Consider the following 22,720-nt stretch of genomic DNA (forward strand, 5'->3'; position numbering starts at 1 on the left):
AGAAGCCCCTCCTTCCGAAATACGAAATGCGCTGTGATTGGTTAGCTGGCTCAGTGTGTTGTGATTGGCAGCTCTTAGCGTATGTTCAGGAAATGTCACGCCCCTTCATAACCGCAAGCTCTCCTCAGATGTAAATGTTAACGATGGCGTCAATTTCAAACCATTTCGAGCCCGATTCAGACCCTGACAATGTTAATGAACAAGAGGATTGTGCTGAACGTATTTCAAGCATGGACTTTGCGAGCACTGATTTCACAGGACGTTTCAGAGTGGTATGTTTTTCTTTTTCTTTCTTATAGATACGATGTTATCCACCATTTAATCATATTTGTCAGAAAATTATGGTAATACAAACAGTTATCGATTACAAAATTATGGATAATTTTCCTAAGGGGCAGCAAACAGTCTTACAAAAGCAAGACCTTACAAAAGCCACAGTAAACACTACATCAATACTGTAATGTTAGTTAACAGGCTAGCAGAGGTAAAGCTTTTCCCTTTGTTTGCATAATAGAAACTAAGTAAAGCTTATCATTAGAACTGTTAATAGAAAACACAACTACAAATAATAAGACATATTTACAAGCTATGACCCATAAACAACAGATTTTCCCGACAAAATGGGAATGGCTCCGTCTTTCAGGAGAAGCTTTTGTGCGTATAGCCTGCATAGCACTCTCTTCTGGAAGCTCTTCTACATAAAATGTGCAGCACACAAATAAACGTTGAGGTTATAATGTTCAGAAACAGTGTTTAAAATAAATATTAACCTCTCTAAGTTTGTCAGCCTTAGGACAAACTTTTTTCCGGGCTGTAAAAAACAGCGACAACCACTCTTCCTCTTCTCTAAAGTTAAATTTGTGTACATTTTAGGGTTTGTGATGTCACCAAACTGGGAATAAGCTTGTTGTAGTCCCTACCAGCCGTTTGTTGTAGTCCGTAAAAATCGATTTTTGTAAAAGAAAATATCTCCCTTTGCTTTAAACTTTGAGCGATGTAACTTTGCAGATGTTGTTTATGCTCAAACTGCAACATTACACAGTAACTAAAGTTAAAAAAGTGAAATCATAATCATAGACCCCTTTGATGCTATCGTACAGTCATTTTTCATCAGGATACCGGAGCAGTATGAAGACAGAACTGGAGGAAATAAAGTAAAAAATTGGGCAGATTTTTTTCGGGCAAAAAAACAAACAAAAAAAGGGGTAAAAAAATAAACTCTAACCTTTAAACTTTAAACTTTAAACAACGGTCTTAATGTGCTGTGATTAATCAGCCTGATAAGAATGGTAAAAATATATATATATATATATATATATATATATTAACCTGTGTTGACTTGACTTAATCGTTCACAATAAAAATAAAAATCAGTGTATACTACCATGCATTCATCACATGTGCGCGTTTATAGCTGGGTTCATGCATTAATAAAGAAGTGTTTGCTTGTGGTGTATTATTAAACAGTCTGAAGTGAATTCTCCCAGACGAAAGAACACGGAGCAAAAAATGAGCCGAAGTCAGAAACGTGCGGGTTACACCCACAAAACACACCCACGCAGACCACAGCTGATTGCTGCATGACCCCCAGAGACCGTCCCGCAGTGTCAGAGGTGCAGAAACAAACACACACACACACAGGGTGGAGGTACATCATGCGTGCTGGCTCAAATTAGCAACGCCAGTCTGATCATCCTATAGAGTCAGGGAAACCTTGACCGATTCCAGCTGTTGAAATGACCTCATACCCACCGGCCTCGAAGATACCACAGGACCTAATGACTCATCCCGGTTACGCCTTTTAACTAACAACCCCAATTACCCCCCACAGCTAACTGCTCCCACTCACTAAATTAACTCTGACAATGGCACATTACAACCAAAGTCATCGGCACACAACATCAGAATGCCATCATTAGACCTCATTAACCTCTGGACAGGGAACATATTGAAAAACAGCAGAGATTCAAATCAGCTGATTCAAAAAGAATGAAAAGCATAAATCACCGGATGAAGTCAGTGACAGCTAAACCTCTAAAGAAATCGAAGTGGTGCTTGACTGTGGAAAACTATATGTCTTGATGCTGGGAATTTATGACAATTTCTTTTTATTGCTTATACATTGTAAGTTGTGGGACATTATGCCAAGTGCGCTTACACATGTTGTCCTGAAGAGGGAGTAGGAGGCAAGTTAACAGAGCCTGACCTCTCTAAAGCCTTTGACTGGGCTGTGACCTCATTATTAACCACAATGCCGAGCTTCTTCATCTATTTCCACAGCAGCACCACAGGCTGATGAGCTTCTCTCCTTGAATCCTTTGAGAAACGAGGATAGGATGTATGACACCCACAGACAAGACTCAGAGCCAATAGGACTATGAATATCCTTGTTTGTCTTCATGCATACCGTACTCTTCACATGGATGAACAGCCTCCATATTAACACAGCAACAGCATCACTTGCTAATATGTTTGGGCCTAAACCCAGATCTTCCACTACAGACGCATGAACTCACACGCTAATGCATTCCCTGAAATGCGAGAATAAGTGCAGCCATGCAGAAAACACAAACACACACATGCGTACAAACGCACAGATGATGTGTATTCAGCGATCCATGCCAACTGCTCAAGCTCTGGGGAGTCTGTGAAGTTCAACTGTCTGTTCATCTGATCCAGCGTGCCACGGGTAAACACAACGCCTCTCTCCTTATCCATGAGGTGATGTTTGCCTCCATCTTTCCCAGTTTTGACTCATGTCACGCATCGGTACTCTGAAAACATTCTAGTTCGCTGTGTCATTGTTTTTAAGTCAGTAACAACACTGGTTTGGATTGATTTCTAGTAATACAGTTCCATTTTAAATACAAATGTATTAGATACACTTGAAAAGATGCCTTAGACAACACTAGGCTCGATTGTCAGTGCTTGAGCGCTGGTCTATGACTGGAAAAATAATGGGATTATATGAAAAAGCAAAAAAAAAAAAATTATAATAATTATAATATATATAAAAGGATATATATATATATAATATGTATATATTAGGGGTATAACATTATATTGTGTCACAATACAAAAATACAACATGTATCGTGGATAGTGACAATATGTATTGTGTATAGTTCACCCAAACTAAAAAGTACTGTGTGAGTTTTAGTGTCAGTACTACATCAAACTGCTATATATAATGTTGAATATAATGTATAATAATGCAATGGGGGAATATTTGTGGGTCCTGATAATGCCAAATGTTTGATGTTACCAGTAAAAAATACATTATTTTAAATATATCTAGTCAGTGAAAGAATGTAACAACAAATTTAGCATTTTAATCAACAGTACATTTTTTTTTTTGTTAAGCTTTTATCATATGTCTTGGAGTATCGCAATAATATCGTATTGTGAGTTCAGTATTGTGATATGTATCGAATCGTGACATGAGGGTAGCGTTACGTCCCTAATATATATATATATATATATTTATGTATATATGTGTGTATATATATTTATATATATATATACAGTATATTTAGTAGGCTAATATTATAGACTATTATATTATTTATTCATATTTTTTAATAAGCTTTTGTTTTTAATTTTAGTTTAAGTGTAAGTAATTTTGTTGCGTGCTTTTGTCATTTTTATTAGTTTTATAGCGGGGTTTATATCCCTATATACCTTTAATTCTTTTCTTCTTTTTTTTTTCAGTTTTAGACATTTTTGTAGTGAAGTCGAGTTTAAGTTTTTTCATCTAATACTTATATTTTAACTCAGCTTTAATACATTTCAGCTTTCAATATAGTGTATATATACAATTACAACTCTAACCAGATGTAATTTGGTGATGCAATAATATCTATCTCTTGATTTCTATTTTTGCAAGGTATCTCCGCCCACCATGAATTTCACTGGTTTAAATTCCAGGTCCAAATATAAAACTGCATATAAAACATTAGCATAATTGTAAACTAGTCAATGATACACACCAATAAATAAACATCACACAACTCAAATCTACAGTTCAATCACAGAGCATAATTGATGCCTGAAAAAAAATAGTATGTTTTCATACAAATCACATGAATCATAATATGATGAGAAAGCGTCTTCTCATTAGATCATGTTGAATTGTCTCTAGAAAACATGTTTCATGGCCTCATGGTTCGTTACTTTTTTTTCTTTTTCTTTTTTGTTGTTGATGGATTTACACTTCTTTGTGTTTCCACAAATGGAAAGATCTTTATTTAGATGTGCTCTTTAAAGTTAGCTGCTTCTAGACTTTATTGATGTGTCACTTCTGGTGTTATTATTACTATATTTCTCTTTCTTTCTTTTTTCTTCCTTTTATTTTTTGTATTATTATTATAATGGTTGTTGTTGTTGTTTTGATGATGATGATGATGATGAGTTATGCTGCACTTTCCCCCCCCCCCAAAAAAAATTGATCACAAAAATACAATGTTACACATTAAATATGTGAAACATAAAACATCAAATATGATCTGACTGGATGTGATTTGACAGTGGGCTGAGATTTTGTCACTGGAAACATCACTGAGTTTGAACAACACAATTCAGGCCTTCGAAAGATTTTTCTTGCAGATTTATGCCCTTTAAAGACCTGGTGAAATGGTGGCTATAGATTTATAACTGATAATGGTTGCTAGATCGGTATCTGACTTCAAGATCTACGATTTTGGTCCGTTTTCTCAAAAGGAAACAATACTAATATTTCATTTTGTCAGCTTATAGGAGCATATATATGACCAAAAACACCAGAGTGAATGAATGACAGATCTAGATTAGACTCAAGTTTAACGTTGACTAACACTTGCTCACTACTATGTAATTCCAGTACTTTTGTGAGTCAGGCGGTCATGATTTATTCGACACTATAGTACAAAGCCTGTTATAGTGGGAAGGGGCTTCAGTCTCTGTAAGTGCTGGGATTGATGGTGTTTCAAAGTAGCGTGTAGCATTTGAATGATGATTCAGAGGGATGAGTTGGCTAGGGGGTCTCTGACGCATATTTACTTTCCTTTTCAGCCGTAGCTTTTCCTTTTTACAGCCTTCTCTTCTCCGTGGGTCTCCTTACGGATCAGAGACCCCCTAACTGACTAATAACAATCGCTTCAGGACACCACGGCAACTCACAGCCTATGTGCCTCCGTGACTTTTGACCCCAGTGGGATCTTGGGTTTCTACCTGCTGCACAGGACGTCCTGTATGAGGTATGGCTGACTGTCTGTTTGTGTGAAAGCCTGTCTGGTGACTGCATGACCACTCAGGAGGAGGGAAAGGGAAACAGGAAATTTAGGATTATGTCTTGACAACGGCTGAAGAACATCAAAGTTTGAGTTGGACTCTGTGAGATCTGGTACTTAATATAAAGTTGATTAAGATATAAATACTATACAACCTGAATGATACAAGTTTCCAGTGGCAAGTTTTTTTGTCTGTCAGAACAATGTTGTGCAAAAAAGATACAATTACAGTAAATCAGAACATATTTGATGTTAAATGTTTACTTTTGCGGCACCAGGTTTTGGACCAATCATATTTCATTGTGGGCGGGGCTACACAGCACAATGCCACAGAAATACAAAACAAGCCACTGACTGCTAGTTTGTCTTGAATCAAGGTTTAATACATCACATCTGCTTAGGAAAACCTGCAATCTGAGCAAACGTCATAGTCAATAAGTCATATTTTATGAGTGTTTCTAACATGCGCAATGAATGAGAATCAACCAGTCAGAATGTTTTACATTATGACATGACAGTCCGTGCTTAATATAATCAGTTGCATGTAATGACCCCATAATTATTCATTTCATTTAATAACCATATCCACCATCATTATGCAATTTTCACAGAGTTAAAGAGCAGAATATTAAGCACTTATACTACAGGGGCTGTTGAATGCTTGAATCTGATTGGTTGACGAATGTTCTAAGGTGTGCAGTTATTTTCAAGGAAACGCACGGCTAAAGTATTTCCAGGCAGGTCTTTACAGCCGACAACAACAAAATAACCAAAACCCACAACAACACTGACCAAGCAAATAAATATTAACTATATCCATGGTTTTTGCCACGTTTTATCATGTACGGAAAGCACATTCACTCTTTCTCCCGCACAAACGCACACACATATAGTACGGACACACACTCGCACACAAACGTGTTGTCAGCGGTGCTCTGAAGATTTTAGCGTTAAAATAGTTTAACCACTTAAAAGCTGCATGCCATTTCTCACTAGCAGAGGGTAATAACGGCGTTGTTCTTGAAGCAGATAAACTTACAGTTTCGCTAATAGTAGAGACGCTGCTGCCGAACACAGTTGAGAGATGCACAGATTCAGGTAATTCACACACACTTAATAACTGCATTAGTCTGCTATCAGTGGCTCAAGCCTCCGTTTCTAGCTCTAAAATTACATTCTGGAATTAGCAACGGAGGCTTGGGATTAGATGTGTAAGAAATTAGTCCTACACAAGAGCGTTTTAAGGACAAATGTCTTGAATTCTGACATCTAAACAATTGTCTTGAGGTGTGGTAACTGTAGTATAAGATGAATAATTGACTCCAGGCTTTTGAATTATTAGAAAATAATGCCCACCTTGGGTCTAATAAAGGCCTGTCATCAATTATTCCTTGCATATTTCCAAAATTTGTAAGCCATGAGAGTTACAAAACTTGTTTTGTGCGCCATACAAAAATTTATTGAGAATGCTTTTTAAATTCCACTTTAAATCCTGAATTAGAATCGAGTAGCATTAGATTCTAGATGTCAATATTAATACATTGTAAACATAGGGAACCAATTCCTCTGTTCATCCTCATAAGCCTGTACAGTACAGAGACAAAGATAACAGAGAGTGAATGAACGGGGGTGGTGTGATATGTATTATACATGATGTAAAATATAAATGATCAACCCCGAGGGGCAAATGTCGACTCTATCCGTCTGAGAGAGAGGGAAGGAAAAAGGCAAAGAGAGAGGAAAGAAACAGATAGAGACATTCTGTGTCTCATCCTAAAACACATTAGTCATCCTCCTTTCAGCAACCAAATCTCTCAATTACGCCCTAAAACTTCAGACATGATGGATGACCACACTGCGGGGATCGTGGGATATTTTTACCTCCCTGATCGCAGAGATTTTTCTGCGAGATGACAGATTTTCAGCCAAGGCTTGTTCAGTTTCACCTGGCTCTAGCCTCACCTACTGTACGGTTACAATCCATGTGATTTCCTTTACGTTACTGAACATAAAGAGAAAACCCCCAAAAAATAAAAGGCTTCAGTGAATGTGATCTAGTTGAATGCAGGTCACTGCACATGCTCAAGACTCTGGGCCTTTTTGTGACCAGCATGTGGCACGTCATAAATCATTTAGCATTACTGATATTGTGCAGGTAGTCGGCACAAGATTGTCAGGAGGCGGAACTCATGTCTAATGAAGCTCTTAAAGAGTTTAAGAGAGAGTTCCTCCTCTGGGAATCAGTCACCTGATCCTTTGGGAGGGAAGTGCTCCAAAATTAAACATTTTTCACTTAAATGTTTGATAACTTGAGAAAAATGACCAGAATGTTTTGCCTTAACATAGTTATATAAACCATTATACAGTTTTGTTGAATTGAAAAAGCCACAGCTTGGAAATTCTTTGAAATATTATTTTGCGTCCAACAGAAGAAAGTAAGTTATATGGGAACGACATAAGAGTGAGTACATCATCTGTGAAAATTTTCATTTTTGGGTGTACTGGCCCTTTAAATTGGACACACACATGAGCATATCTGCTTTTACCTAAAATACATTCAATACTTAACCTCATGACTCAAACATTAAATATAAAAAAAGAACATCCGTTTCAATGTAAAACTCCATTCAGTAGGATAGGATGTTCGGGTTTTGCCCTGAGGGGAAGCTTAGTCCAGAATAGATTGATTTCCTGCTGGGCAGGAAGCTTTGTCATGGTAACCATGGAGATGAGCCAGCTAAAGCTAAAGCTATTGGACTGCTATGTGTTCGGCTGTCATCAAAATGTCAAAATTAACATTAAAGAAGCACACATTTTGCTTCATTAATATGGAATTTCACATAAAGATGAAATATTTGTTTTTGTTCTGAAGCTCAAAATAATCTAGCCCTTTTGTCCCTAACAAAAAGTACCACTGTTAAGGCACATTCAGACCAAGAACAGTAACAATATTAGCACAAGGTAATACCAATAACTACATTAGCATTCACATCAACAGACGATAACGCTGTTTTTATTGTAAGCGCACGCTGCCGCTTTAAATGCGTGAGGTCTTTCAGAGCCGTTCTGAGCTCTTTAAAGCAGGATGGATTCTGATTGGCTGTCAATGTTTTTATCGTTCATCAGCTGGGGGGAAAAACTGTTCTGAAAGTGATTTCAACAATTTAATTTATCTGTGCTGTTATTGTTATAGCTGCGGTGTGGACTTCACTTTTCTCATAGAGTTAGAAAAATTATTAAAACTTTTTATACTGAAAAACTGAAACTGAAAATTAAGAGTGTAGGATTTTCTTTGAAACAATTTTCATTCAGAAATTACTAGTACATTTCACAAATAACTAGAAACATTGAACTAACTCCATAGTCTTTGTTTTACCTTGAAATATATATTTTTCACAGCTATTGTTATAGTTATTGGTGTGAATGGCCATTAAAGGCGCAGTCACATTTGCGAACTTTAACAGACAAAATCCAGTCATTTGAATAGGAACCCACGAGATCTGGAATTTCATGTGAGAGAGAAAAAATTCCCCATTCAGATTTTGCAACTGGTTCAAGTTTCATACGAATTTGCCACATTGATTGATTTAAGCATAGATATATCTATACATAGATGCCTTATTAGTGGCTGCTTCTATGGGCCGCTATAGTCCGCCATATTGGAATGGTCAAATCCGGTCCGTGAACATTCGAGAGCAAGTTGACTGAGCATCTGCAACCGTAGTGAGACGCATGTATAAATATATATGAAATAGACTTCAGCAGATGATTTTTTTTACTAAACTAACACAATACAACAAGATGAAGCCGTCAGCAAACACAACATTAAAAAGTTACCATAGTAAAAGTAAAAATATTGAAAAGTACCAAAAGCAGTAATATTGAGTTAACACTAACTAGCACATTCTCAACTGTGAAAGGTTATCCCATTTCTTCGGGGAAATCAAATCTCAGCGGATTCACAATCAGAAGCTGCGTAATGTTGCGACATCATTGGTTCTGACTGTTCCAAGATGGCGGGAGCTCCGACGTGTCACAGGAGACACAGGAGAATCTTTGTCATTTAAAAATAAATTGTGTGGGTGTTTGAATTGAGATCGCGATCTTTAATGATTAATTGTGCAGCTCTATTGGAAGTAATTGAAAATGTCCATTACCAAGATGCTGTGAACAGCGTTCATTTACTGAAAATTTGAGTTAATTGAAACAAGGGCCCTTGATATGTTTGTCACAACAATGGCTGTTCCCACTTAAAACCACTGACCTAAATACACACACACACTCCCACACTCTCTCCTACAAGCTGTCTTTGTCTAGTTCAAAACCAACACACGCCTCTGACGAAGGCTTTGTGGGTCGGGGTTGCTATAGCAACAGGCGAGAGCTGCACACGGTGGCGCCAGAATTCCCTGGCCTGCTTCAGTGAGCATGGACACATATGAGGGACCCCCTGCTGGATATCTAAAACACGTCCCCCCCACGACACATCGTACGCGCCTAAATCATAGCTCCAGCCATATTTGATATTATCTGCCTGAACAGCTCATGTTTTGTAATGAAGTAATGAAATGAAAATGACCCCAAACTTTATGTCCCCCAAACGCCTGGGGTTAGTTTAGCATGAACTCTCGGGTCTCTATCTGAAAGCAACGCTTATGTGTGCAGTCCTTTGTCATGGACACACACTGGAGCCCGTGTAGAGGTCTAGGGGTGGTAGAGTTATGACCCCTGTCCAGCGTATGTGGGACGCTGTCGTTCCAGGCCACTATGAGGCTATTGAGCACCATGTAACAGGAACCCAATATAAACATCTTATAAGGGTCACAAATCTCTCTGTGACACCTCTCAGCTCCAAAACCTAGTGACCCGCCTCCTGAAAGGGAACTTCACAAACGATTGATTTGGAACTCACTACATACAGTAGGCCGCAACTCTGTATGCCACACAAATAGTGACTGTATATAATATGAAATATGAAAACAATTGATTTAATTCGTCATTCAGTTTGATGTTAGCATGTTGCTAAGCTAACAATGTGATTTATCTATATTATTGCTTAAAACCACTCGGAATTGGGTCAAATCCACCATTTTTAATTATATTTTAGTATTATTAAGCAGGACTTAATAATGACTAAGCAGGACTTCTGAACAGAATGAAATATAATTATTTATATTTAGAATCAGCTTTTCTCTCAACTTGTCCAGCATATTGGATAACTTTTTAAAGTCGGCATGAAACAGAAGTTGAGATATATATTTATTGTGATGTATATACAGTACGAGCGAAACGCTTCTCAAACAAGAACAAATGTTGGGCGGGACTTGATTTTGTCCATGTGGAATTGATTGGATGGTTGTGGTTTGCTATTGGTGGATCTCATGTGAGTGACAGGTTTCCCCCGCCCTCACGCCAGTAAACACATCATCAGAGAAGAGATGCTGCAAGAGGGAAGGGATGTTAAAAAATAATTATGTGTACGGATAAATAATAAAAGTAATTTATAATAAATACCTGAATTTGTCAATTCTGATGTCATGGTGACTTTAGCTAATACATTCTGGGATTGCCTTCTCTGTGAGGGATGCCCAAAAGAATGTCCCTTAGATTTAGGACAAAATTATGTACTTTATACTGGAGGGAAACATAATGAAATTAGGCAGCATAGGCGCCGAACCCCCACGGAAAAACACAACATATTCTCCGTTCATTTAATCCAATCAAAAAACCCACTGAGATTTCGGGAAACTCTCTCTGATTGGTGGATGTCACATCAGGTCATGTAGACACAATTCTACCATTATATTGAGCATTACAACATTACCAACCTGACACAAAAACGTACATTTTTCTTTTTTGCGTGATGATACATTGTATTTTACATAAGTAACTCCAAAACCATCAGGTATATCAGCGAGAAAGCGACTCACACACAAGAATGTGTGTCACAGAAGGAGGGTAAACCAACTCCATAGTAAGACTAAGGAGATGCACTTCCCCTTTAAAAACATACATTTCCTTATAATAGTTTAAACTTACGTGTTGCCGCACATCCTACACATCCCAGCTTAAACTCTCCCGATAACTGTATGGGGGATTTGGCCTGGCAGAAAGCGTGCAAAGAGTCACTAAAATATATGTGGCTTAAAATGTTGTCTATAGTGAACTCACTAGATTTCAGAACACAACCCTTTTAGTAAAGCTCTTTCTCTGTGACATTTGAAAAAATGAATTTCACTCACACTGTGACTGACAGGTCGATGTCAGATGGCTATCCATACCCCCTGCATATTTGGGGGTCTAATTACATTGCAAATAGGATAATCAAATTGCTGTTTTGTGGACAACTTGGTCCAATGGATGTAAATTTTAGGATCTAATAATAAACCGGGGAAATGTTCATGAACTGAAGTCTCTGTTTGTAGGATATCGCTGCCGGGCGGAAACCTTGTATGTCCAAAACTGCTACATTTCAGGAAATGGAAAAAACACCGAATTTTTTTTTAAATATATATTTATACGTTTATATTGTGGCTTTATATATGATCAGACACTTTCATGTGTCATTATATTATCAACATTTCAACATTAAGTTATTTTCAAAATAGTAACGCACTAACAACCACTCAGAACATCACTTTTGCCAACTTCATGTTCATTAATCCTGATGGCCATCATCCACTGCATTCATCTCATTACAGTAATATGCTGAGCTGACAGAAGACGAATAAAGGGAGATTATATGAAACAGAACTATCAAAAATCACTCTGTTTCCATGGCAACACACACACCTGGGGAGGAGCTATCAGAAGGGGTTTAGATAACGAGCTCCTGCACAGCTTAGAGAAACGTCACAATTTAAGCTACATGTTCTGCACTGCTTTCTCAGCATGTATATTCAGATGTTAGTGTTTCATTTTTGAGTGGCTGTATTTAATTTACATAACTCAAAGTAAGGCATTCACAAGTATAAACAGGCTGTTTATTATATAAGTATTTATGTCTAATAACGTCGCTGCTGGGAGGAAACCTCGTATCTCCAAAAAAACTCTAGTTTTCAAGAAATGAAATTAAACAATTTTTAAACACTGTAAACCCGAATAAGCTGGCAAAACTCAATACATTTAAGGCAATCAGTTGCCTCAAAATATTTATGTTTCAAATATTTAAAGTTTAAGTAAGCAGAACTTGCAGATTTTTATTTTGTAGCCTACTCATACATTTTACTTGTTCTTAACATGAAATGTTTGAGTACATTAATCCATACATTTAACTTAAACATTTCATGTAACCTCAATGTGAATTTTTTTGTTATTATAAACTTAGCTGGTTATAAATTAGTTCAATAAATGCTAACATGCTAACAATAGCATAGTTTAACAGTTGCTGTAAGAATGCTGCAATATAAAGCACTGACATGCTCTCAAACCAAGCCGCATGCACTTCTTGTCATCATGATTCATGACGGTAACTCTCCTAAAATCAACATTAACAAAAATTCTTCTAAATTAGCGTAACAAAACATTAATCACTACTCAATCTCTCACTTAACATTAATCTTGCACAAAAAATATATATATTACACTTAATTTCAGCATTTACTTTCCCTTTTGAGTGCCAAATCCCAGCCCAGTTTCAGTTGAACTTCAGTCTAAATTAAAATAAATAATTTCATAAAACTCAAAACAATGAAACAGTTCAGTTTACTTAAAATATATCAGTTCTGTGTACTCATAAAAGTTAATTTGACTGAACTAATTCGTTTAATTTAAGTTTGTCCTACTCAAACCAATTCATTATTTTGAGTGTTAGGGTTTACAGTGCATCATTAAACACTGTGTTGTGAAAGTTGGTACAGTATGACTTTATATATAGTCAAACACTTGCATGTGTCATTATATTATTAACAGGGATGCACCGATATAATTTTTTTTGCAGATACCGATAACCGATAATTCTTTATATATGAAAGCCGATAACCAGTATATTGGCCAATAAATGTCAGTCCAAAATTTTATATAATTTTTGACAGCCTGATTACAAAAACAAAAGTTTCTTCATAAAACCCATGTCCCAAGGACACCTTTTTAAAAAATTAATCCAATCATATTTCAAGCAGTTCAAAACCATCATAGCAAACAATGCACATCTGAAGTGTCTCAACAGAAGGAAATAATCCATTATTTATTGGCTTTAATATATCGGCCAAATTTTCTTATCGGGCCTTTAACGATAATAATGATTTGTAATGAACATATATCGGCCGATACCGATATGGTGGCCAATATATCATGCATCCCTAATTATTAACATATTAACAAAATCAAGCTTCAAATGGAGTTACAAGGTTCTTGACCAGCAAATTTCTGAGAAATTTGGACATTCGTGTTTTGTCCATCAGTAGAACAGCCGCATCTGAGGCATCACATAACGCTTTCATCAACTAACAGGTTATAAAGTTTACTGTAGCCATGCGGTCAATCAGTTTTTACATTTCATCATATGTATCAGGTCATATATATATATATATGTATGCACATCTTGATAAAAAGCACTTATTTCCATCAAGAGGTGCATCATTTTTTGGTCAAGATCTTATATTGACAATGCAAGAGTCCAGCACTCTGTAAAGTCTCCTCCAGCACATCCCAAAGACATTCAATGAATTTAAGGTCTGGACTGTGAAAATGATTCTTTATGCTCCCTTCCAACCATTCTTTCACAATTTGAGCCTGATGAATTTTGACATTGTCATCCTGGAATATGACCTACATGGTTGTTTAAGAAATGAAAAGCTATACACTCCATCAGTTAGGGTTAGAAAAACTGTTGCCAAACATATAACATGACAAAACTATAATCACAGCAATAATGATCCAGTCATAGACCGTTAAGTATTTGCCTATTTAAATTTTTTTTTTTTTTTTTTGGCTAGGCAGTGTATATAGTGTTTCTTGAGTAATGAAAACGCTGTACGTGTAAACCAGTTGTTTACTTACCCTTGCATTGCAAACAAGCAGAGACGCTTCAACTGCGTGCGGCACTTCATTCACGAACAAGGCGGGCGGAGTTATGAGGTTTGACGGACAGGTTGAGGAACAAGGTTTAGTCACAAGCTTATTTTAATACTTTTTATTGCCTACGGTTTTGCAAAACCCACAGAAAGGCACTAAGGCTGACCAATAGTAATGATTTATGAAAAAGAAATAAAAATGTCAAAATACGGAGACACAAGGTTTCAGCCCGACAGCGACAGTGATCCTTAATCAAATGGAAAAATCACATTTTGAAGACCTAATAAAATGACATAAATGTAATAATGTGAGGTCAAATGATGGCACACACCAGGATGTAGTTTGGTCCAGTAAGTGTTAATGTGGTGTTCAGCTTGCTGTGTGTGCTGTAATGAGCTGATAACATTCATGGCCTGTCTGTGCACTCAGTCACCTTGGCAACTCAGCACAGATCTCAGCACGCCTCCCAGTGGGACAGCGGTGCACAAACTAATACAAATCAGCTGGTCATCCAAAACTAGTCAAGCAAGGAGAGGACAAACCAGACAAAGACAAATATAAACCTCTAGAGTAGATCAGACTGGCTTTCGAACATCTAGCACTGACAGATGAGGGAAAAAGCACAAAATACTGTAACATTAACCTTATTCAGGGAAGTAAATCTCATTTCAGATTTGTCTAGGACAAGAAGACATTTGCTTCATGTCACTGAATCATACAACATTTTCTAACCAAGTGGGACATAATCTCCTCCTGTAAAACAGAATTTTTGTCCTAACCAGCCGCAGCCCAGTATATTTTGTCGCTATGTTTTCACATTCAATACAGACTATACAACTGACAGCCACAGCCAACAGGAATAATGCAAAAGATCATATTTGGGATATTAAGAAATAACATCAAGATCACTAAATTGAAGATTACTCAGACAATCAATATTTTTACCCAGCCCTACTGTTGGTGTGCATTTCTGCATTGTGTTGGAGGAAAGAGGAAATGCGCAAAGAGGAAATGTCCAAAATCCTTAAAATAACACAAGCTATTATCAGATGTGTTCTGATTGGCTGTTGTATTGTATCACTGCGCATTTCTGCTGGAAAAAACAGATGAAGACTCATTAGCTATATGTTTCCATTCAGCTATTTTTATGCATTTTGGGATATCGCATAAAAAACGTATGCGCTCAATTTTTCTCCGATAATACATTTTTCGAAGTGCGACTTTGCGACTTTGCAATGTTATGGTCATTCTGAAATGCGTTCCCAAACAGCAACGTGCTACTCAGAAAGCAACATTACCGTGTTTATTGAGTTTCGTCTGTGCGCTCTGAGTGGTGATATATTTTATATACGAAAATTATTATATATAGTGGCTTCTCCTACTGCAGCAACTTCGCCAGTTTATTAGGAAGTGGCGATTTTGTTCTCTTCAACTCACTGGATGGAAACAGTGCTTTATTCGCAAGTGTTTTACGCGATATTCCAATTTTGTTTAGAACAAAAATTTGCAACTGTGGATGGAAACGTTTTCATGAGTGTTACTTTAGATTGTGATCAGCTGAACCAGAATACTTATTTGATCTGGTGTCAAACTCAAGGTGAAGTACTTTCAGATATGTGTGTTCTGGATCATGAACGTTCTCGCTTCGCAGTGGCTCAGTGGCAGTTGACGGCGTTTCTCCATCAGACTAAACCAACAGCGTAGGTTAAGAGAGGGCAACATCAAAGCTTGGCTGACAGCTTAAGCAAACACATCTCATTTCCTCTGTTATTTCCTAGTTTTGTGTTCACACTTAAACACACACACACACACACACACGCATTCAACACTGCATCTCCAACAATGAGCAGTCTCCTACACACAGCTTCAGCTCACAGAAGGACTGCTGCGTTCAGCAACATCAGGTGTCATGATACTGAAATCGAGAGCCGGCTCTGCAAGCGGACCCCCGGGGGACACAGCCAGCTCTGATGGGGACCTGAAGACGGCACATATGTCTCCAGAAGAGACCCTCATCTGATTGTGACATGATTGCTCTTCGGGGGGCCTCAGGCTGACAATAAATCAGCCAACGAAATCATTCAAAATGTGGCTCGTATGAGAGTAATAGCTCTTAATCATTGCTAAGAAGACCTTCATTTGTTAAACATTTATCATCTTTATAATTGTGTAGCTTTTATTAGACACTATCTATCTATCTATCTATCTATCTATCTATCTATCTATCTATCTATCTATCTATCTATCTATCTATCTATCTATCTAATAAAATGTTAAATAAATCATAAAAAAAATAGTTTGGGGATGGTAATATGTTTTAATGTTGAAAGAAATCTCTTATACTCAGCAAGGCTACATTTATTTGATCAAAAATACAGTAAAACCGTAATATTATTACAGCATATTGTGTAAATATTATTACAATTTGAAATAACTGTTTTCTTTTGAATACATTATAAAGTGTAATTTATTCCTGTAATCAAAGCTGAATTTTCAGCATCATTACTCCAGTCTTTAGTCACATGATCCTTCATTCTAACATGACGATTTGATGCTCAAGAAACGTTTCTTATTATCAATGTAAAAAAAAAAAAAAGCTTCATATTTCTGTGGAAATCATGATACCTTTTTTTCAGGATTCTTAGATGAATAGAAAGTTGAAATATAAATCTGTTGTAACATTATAAATGTATTTTCGGTCATTTTTATCAGTTTAATGCGTATTTCCTGAATAAAAGTTTTTTTTTTTTTTTTTTATCATATTGACCCCAAACTTTTAAACGGTATTGTACAAAGCAAATAAAGAATTTTTTTTTTTTTATGTAAATTTGTAAATTTATGAACAGTGAAATATGATCTATCAATTTTTTTTTATATATTTCTGTAATATCAGCAAGCAGTAAAAAAGGGACAAACACTCACCCATTGGCTAGGTCATCATCATCATCATCGACGTCATCATCATCATCATCACCATCATCATCTTCTGGTTGGATTTTGCCCGTCAGGTTGCTGTCGATGAGGTAAGCAGACTTGAGGTCAGCCAGGTCATCGTCTGCGGCGTCCAGGCCCTGGATGAGATGGATGCGCTGCAGTTGGCTGATCTGTGTGGACGCTCGGGTGGGCATGGAGTGGGCCGTGACCCCGGAGGAGGGGGCGTCACCCGCTTGCAGACGAGGGCTGGACTGGCCATGGCGCCAGGAGAGAGGAGAGGAGCGGTTGGACAAGCTGCGGGCATTAGTCTCATCACTGTCGTAGCACATGCTGCTCTCAATACAGCTGAAAGACAACAACAAGACAAGGCGGTTACATCTTTATTTTCTAAACATAAGCATAGCGTTTGACCAGTGTTGGGGAAAGTTACATTCAAAAGTAATGCGTTACTCCCCAAAAAAGTAATTACTTTTAAGGAAAGTAATGCATTACGTTACTTTTGCATTACTTTTTCTCTCCTGGGCTGGGATTTCTTGTTTGTTTTTAAATAACAAAAACATGTAAAGGCCCTTTCACACCATAAGTGAAATAAATAAAGCTGAAGGAAATGTAAATTCACGCCTGTACAGTAGAGGGCGCAGCTCAAACTAAACTTTCAGCTGTGCTGCCATTCTGGATCGCAGAGGAAGAGAATTTAACATTCTTTCTTCATCAATAAATACAACAAAATGTGATGTTTACCTTTTTTTTTTTGCTTATTAGTATGGTTTAATTGAAGGTAAACACTAAAGCCATTGGTTAAAATGAGATTAAATACACAAAGTATGTTTTTGTAATTTGAGATTTTTAATTATTGCAGGTTTGCGTAGTATTCTGAGTTTGCATTACACTGTTTTTATTAATTTTGTGGAATACTGAATCTGTTTTTGTGTAAGTCAGATGAGTAAGCTCACATTTAGTCCAGAACTACAATAACCATCATGTTCACACAGCGCACACAACACCTCTGCACTTACTCTCAACATGAGGACAAGAGAGCTGTCAGTCAATACATGGGAAAACAAAAAGTAACTCATATTTTGTTGTAATTTTAAAAGTAATGTTAGTAGTAACTTAATTTTGAGGGCAAAAAAGGTCCATTGTCTATTGTCAATAGTGTAGCTGTAAACGAAGCACAGCTCACACAGATTTAACTTTCAAACCAAGACATTTTCTGATAAATATGTGGGAAAATCTTTTGCCCTCACACGATATCCCCAATAGTATTGATTGTAATGACTGGCTTTCTTTCATTAAAATTTGCCAAACACCGGTAAATGTGCCCACACCTTTGAAGACTTGACATTAGGCTAAGACATCAATGGCCTAATGTTGCGTTCCTTCACTGCTGGACTAGTATGTCTAAATGTTTTTTAGCCAAACATGTCATTTTAAACATTTTAATTTTATAAAACTCCAATCTTTGTCATTATAAGTGACGCAAGAAGTAACATACTGTACCAAAAGTGCTTAAAGTATCTGACGTGACTCGTTTTCTCAATTCACCCACCACTGGCAGGTGTGCCAAAAAAGCTAATTTTGGACCCTGGTTAGACAGGTTTCCAGCCTGGAATAAATGTGAGAAAACCTCTTTAATTCCACAGAGACATTTCTGAGAGTGCAGGCAAACTCATTCGTCATACCAGATATAACTGTCAGCTTATCGAGCACACCCGTTTCATCAACACATCGCAAGACAGTCTTACACATTTTGTGGATGTGTGTCTATGTAGTCTCTGGTAAGTGATCCATCATATGTGGGGACACAGGAGAATTTAAAAGTAAAACATGTCTGAGGATGTGTAATTTCCTTCATGGCTGATGTACACGCCGCTTAAGCTTTCTACAGGAAGTCAATCACACACACACACACACACACACACACACTGACCTCTTGGGTGCCTTTTTTTCTGATTTTGAAATAGGAGGTCACAGTTTGGGCAGCTGGAGGAACTGGCTGACCTTCTGCCGATTCCACACCCACCCATCCCCGTCCTCACTAAAGCCCTCATCTGGATAGACTCATATCCTCTTGAGTTGTGTGCCTGCCCCGCAATGATTTTAATGCTCTTATTTAGTTTCCAGGTGTCCAGGTTTGGTTTTAATACTTTTAAGCCCAGCGGATGGATGGAGATTATTTCCCGCTGTCCCTGAGCTCAACTTTCAAAGTATACAAAGCAATGGGATAAAGTTCTCTCAAATTTAATGGAATGTTTCTGGTTCAAAACAAGTTCATCTATGGCCACAGAACATCATTTCAACTAGGCTAATTCTATAGTACAAAAATATGGGTTGTTGGAGCTGTAAATGTGTCTAAATCATCCTTTTTTTTCAAGATGGGATCAAACTTTTAGTTATGTAGCATAATTTCTTTGGGTGAATGTTTCACTATGTTTCAAGGACTGACTGACACACACAGAGTGCATATGTTTTTATGCAGGCTACAAATACTTTACTTCTAACTGCTGGATTCACTAAAGTTTGCAATGTTTGTGGAAATAAATATTTATTAGATATTCAAAGACTTATTAAAATGTGTATTTTTTTGAATGCCGACAGTATATGAGATATGATGTTTTATTAACGTAGTTCGCGAGGAACACGTCAAAATAAGCTACTCTATTGCCACCTGCTGTCTACAATCAGTAACCACAAATACTCTAGTATCACCAGCTGTCTACAATCAGTAATCAACATATCTACCCAATCAGCTCGAAGGCAAACCATATATAAATCACAGTCAAACTCACCTAAGGATATTCTACAGTCTTCAGAATCCCTCCACCACCCTGTCTCCTCTCACTCACCAGGTCACTTCCTAAACCTGCGGGGGGGATACTCTGTGTTCGGGCCAATTACCAAGATCAGAGCCCTCTCCCCGGACAGCACGCCAAATATGTTTACCAATTTAATCTATCCGACTTATTTGTAAGTGTGAACTCGTGAAATAGTATTTTAGCGTTGGTCTTTCTATAACTATTTATATATATATATATTGTTTACTGTCTTTGTTTAACATTTCTATAAAATAATTTATTTGACAGAACTTTTCAACAAAGACAGTAAACTAATAAAGTCGGAGAACAGGAATTCCTGCATTAGCAATTAGGCACTGGCATTCTCAGCACTTTCAAAACAAAAGTCCCACTTTGAACACTTCTCTACGGTGACCGGGAGGGGACATGTTCGGTTCACTTGGTTTTGTCGTGGCCACAACATATAAACTCGTGGGAACGTGATAGTAAATCGTGGCCTCGAGATCATATGTTGAGGGAACGATATATTTTTCTCGTGACCACGACTTCATATTTTGAGAGAGCAACATCTATTTCTCGTGGCCACGAGTTATGTTGAGGGTACCACACCGGTCAATACTGTAACCATATACAGCAGTCAGAGATGACTGATGAAATAACATTTTACTTTGAATTAGGAATGTCATATAAAGATATAGTGTGGTCTCTGGGGTTCAGACATGGGTACGTAAGTGAAAGACACCTGAAGCGCATTCCTAAGTTGAATGGGCTTTTTTGTCGGAAATTTGCTGGCTTGAATGAAATACTCGGGTCACGAATAAAGTCCCGTTTAAGGCAATAAACAAAAACAAATGATGAGAAACTTAAATGAACAAATAACAAAGTAAATTATGACCGGGGTAAAAGCAGGAGCCTGTATCGCATGTGAAAATTTGGTTCCCACATGGTATAAAACTGGCAGCCTCGAGAAATGGATGTCGTTCCCTCAACATATTAAGTCGTGGCTACGAGAAACGGATGCCGTTCCCTCAACATATTAAGTCGTGGCTACGAGAAACGGATGCCGTTCCCTCAACATATTAAGTCGTGGCTACGAGAAACGGATGCCGTTCCCTCAACATATTAAGTCGTGGCTACGAGAAACAGATGTCGTTCCCTCAACATATTAAGTCGTGGCTACGAGAAACGGATGTCGTTCCCTCAACATATTAAGTCGTGGCTACGAGAAACGGATGCCGTTCCCTCAACATATTAAGTCGTGGCTACGAGAAACGGATGCCGTTCCCTCAACATATTAAGTCGTGGCTACGAGAAACGGATGCCGTTCCCTCAACATATTAAGTCGTGGCTACGAGAAACAGATGTCGTTCCCTCAACATATTAAGTCGTGGCTACGAGAAACGGATGTCGTTCCCTCAACATATTAAGTCGTGGCTACGAGAAACGGATGCCGTTCCCTCAACATATTAAGTCGTGGCTACGAGAAACGGATGTCGTTCCCTCAACATATTAAGTCGTGGCTACGAGAAACGGATGTCGTTCCCTCAACATATTAAGTCGTGGCTACGAGAAACGGATGTCGTTCCCTCAACATATTAAGTCGTGGCTACGAGAAACAGATGTCGTTCCCTCAACATATTAAGTCGTGGCTACGAGAAACGGATGCCGTTCCCTCAACATATTAAGTCGTGGCTACGAGAAACAGATGTCGTTCCCTCAACATATTAAGTCGTGGCTACGAGAAACGGATGTCGTTCCCTCAACATATTAAGTCGTGGCTACGAGAAACGGATGTCGTTCCCTCAACATATTAAGTCGTGGCTACGAGAAACGGATGCCGTTCCCTCAACATATTAAGTCGTGGCTACGAGAAACGGATGTCGTTCCCTCAACATATTAAGTCGTGGCTACGAGAAACAGATGTCGTTCCCTCAACATATTAAGTCGTGGCTACGAGAAACGGATGTCGTTCCCTCAACATATTAAGTCGTGGCTACGAGAAACGGATGTCGTTCCCTCAACATATTAAGTCGTGGCTACGAGAAACAGATGTCGTTCCCTCAACATATTAAGTCGTGGCTACGAGAAACGGATGCCGTTCCCTCAACATACTGTATGATCTCGTGCCCACTAGATATTATGACGTTCCCATGACTTAATATCACGTTCCCACAAGTTTATATGTTGTGGCCACGACAAAACTAAGTGAACCGAACATGTCCCCTCCCGGTCACCGTACTTCTCAGCCAAACAGGAAAATGTGTCGGTCAATGCTGAAATCGGACAATATATCAGCTTTAGTGATTTATCAGTGGACCACTACATATATGTTACTAATATTGCAAACTTCTGGTTAGTCTTGGGCAAGCCGAGGAACTACCTTGGGTTAAGGCTAAGGCCCCGTCCACACTACTGCGTTTTCGTTTAAAAACGCAGACCTTTTGCTACGTTTGCACCTCCCGTCCACACTAAACCGGCAAAAACGGAGACCCAAAACGGAGAAGTTTAGAAACGCTGCCGACCCGTTTTTCGTTTTGAATCTCCGGATGGCGTTTTAGTCTGGACGGGTCAAAACGGAGGACTTTAGAAACGATGACGCAGAGGCTCACGCTCGGCTCTATGATTGGGTGTCATCAGTCATGGAGTATACACATGTAATATTCAGAACCAGTAAAATCCACCGGCTGGAACAGTTTCTTACAGAAACTG

General features: G+C 38.0%; 1 protein-coding gene across 2 annotated transcripts in view; it reads right to left on the bottom strand.

The window, feature by feature from the left end:
* The window catches only part of nav1a (neuron navigator 1a), a 127,622-nt gene that overhangs the window by 66,807 nt on the left and 38,095 nt on the right, over positions 1 to 22,720 (bottom strand). For both annotated transcript variants that reach the window (XM_084428930.1, XM_084428931.1), the window contains one exon: positions 17,205 to 17,561. In XM_084428930.1, the coding sequence (XP_084285056.1) occupies positions 17,205 to 17,561 (357 nt within the window). The remainder of the gene's footprint in view (positions 1 to 17,204; positions 17,562 to 22,720) is intronic.

This window comes from Rutilus rutilus, assembly GCF_951802725.1.
Source record: "Rutilus rutilus genome assembly, chromosome: 13".
Lineage (NCBI taxonomy): Eukaryota > Metazoa > Chordata > Actinopteri > Cypriniformes > Leuciscidae > Rutilus > Rutilus rutilus.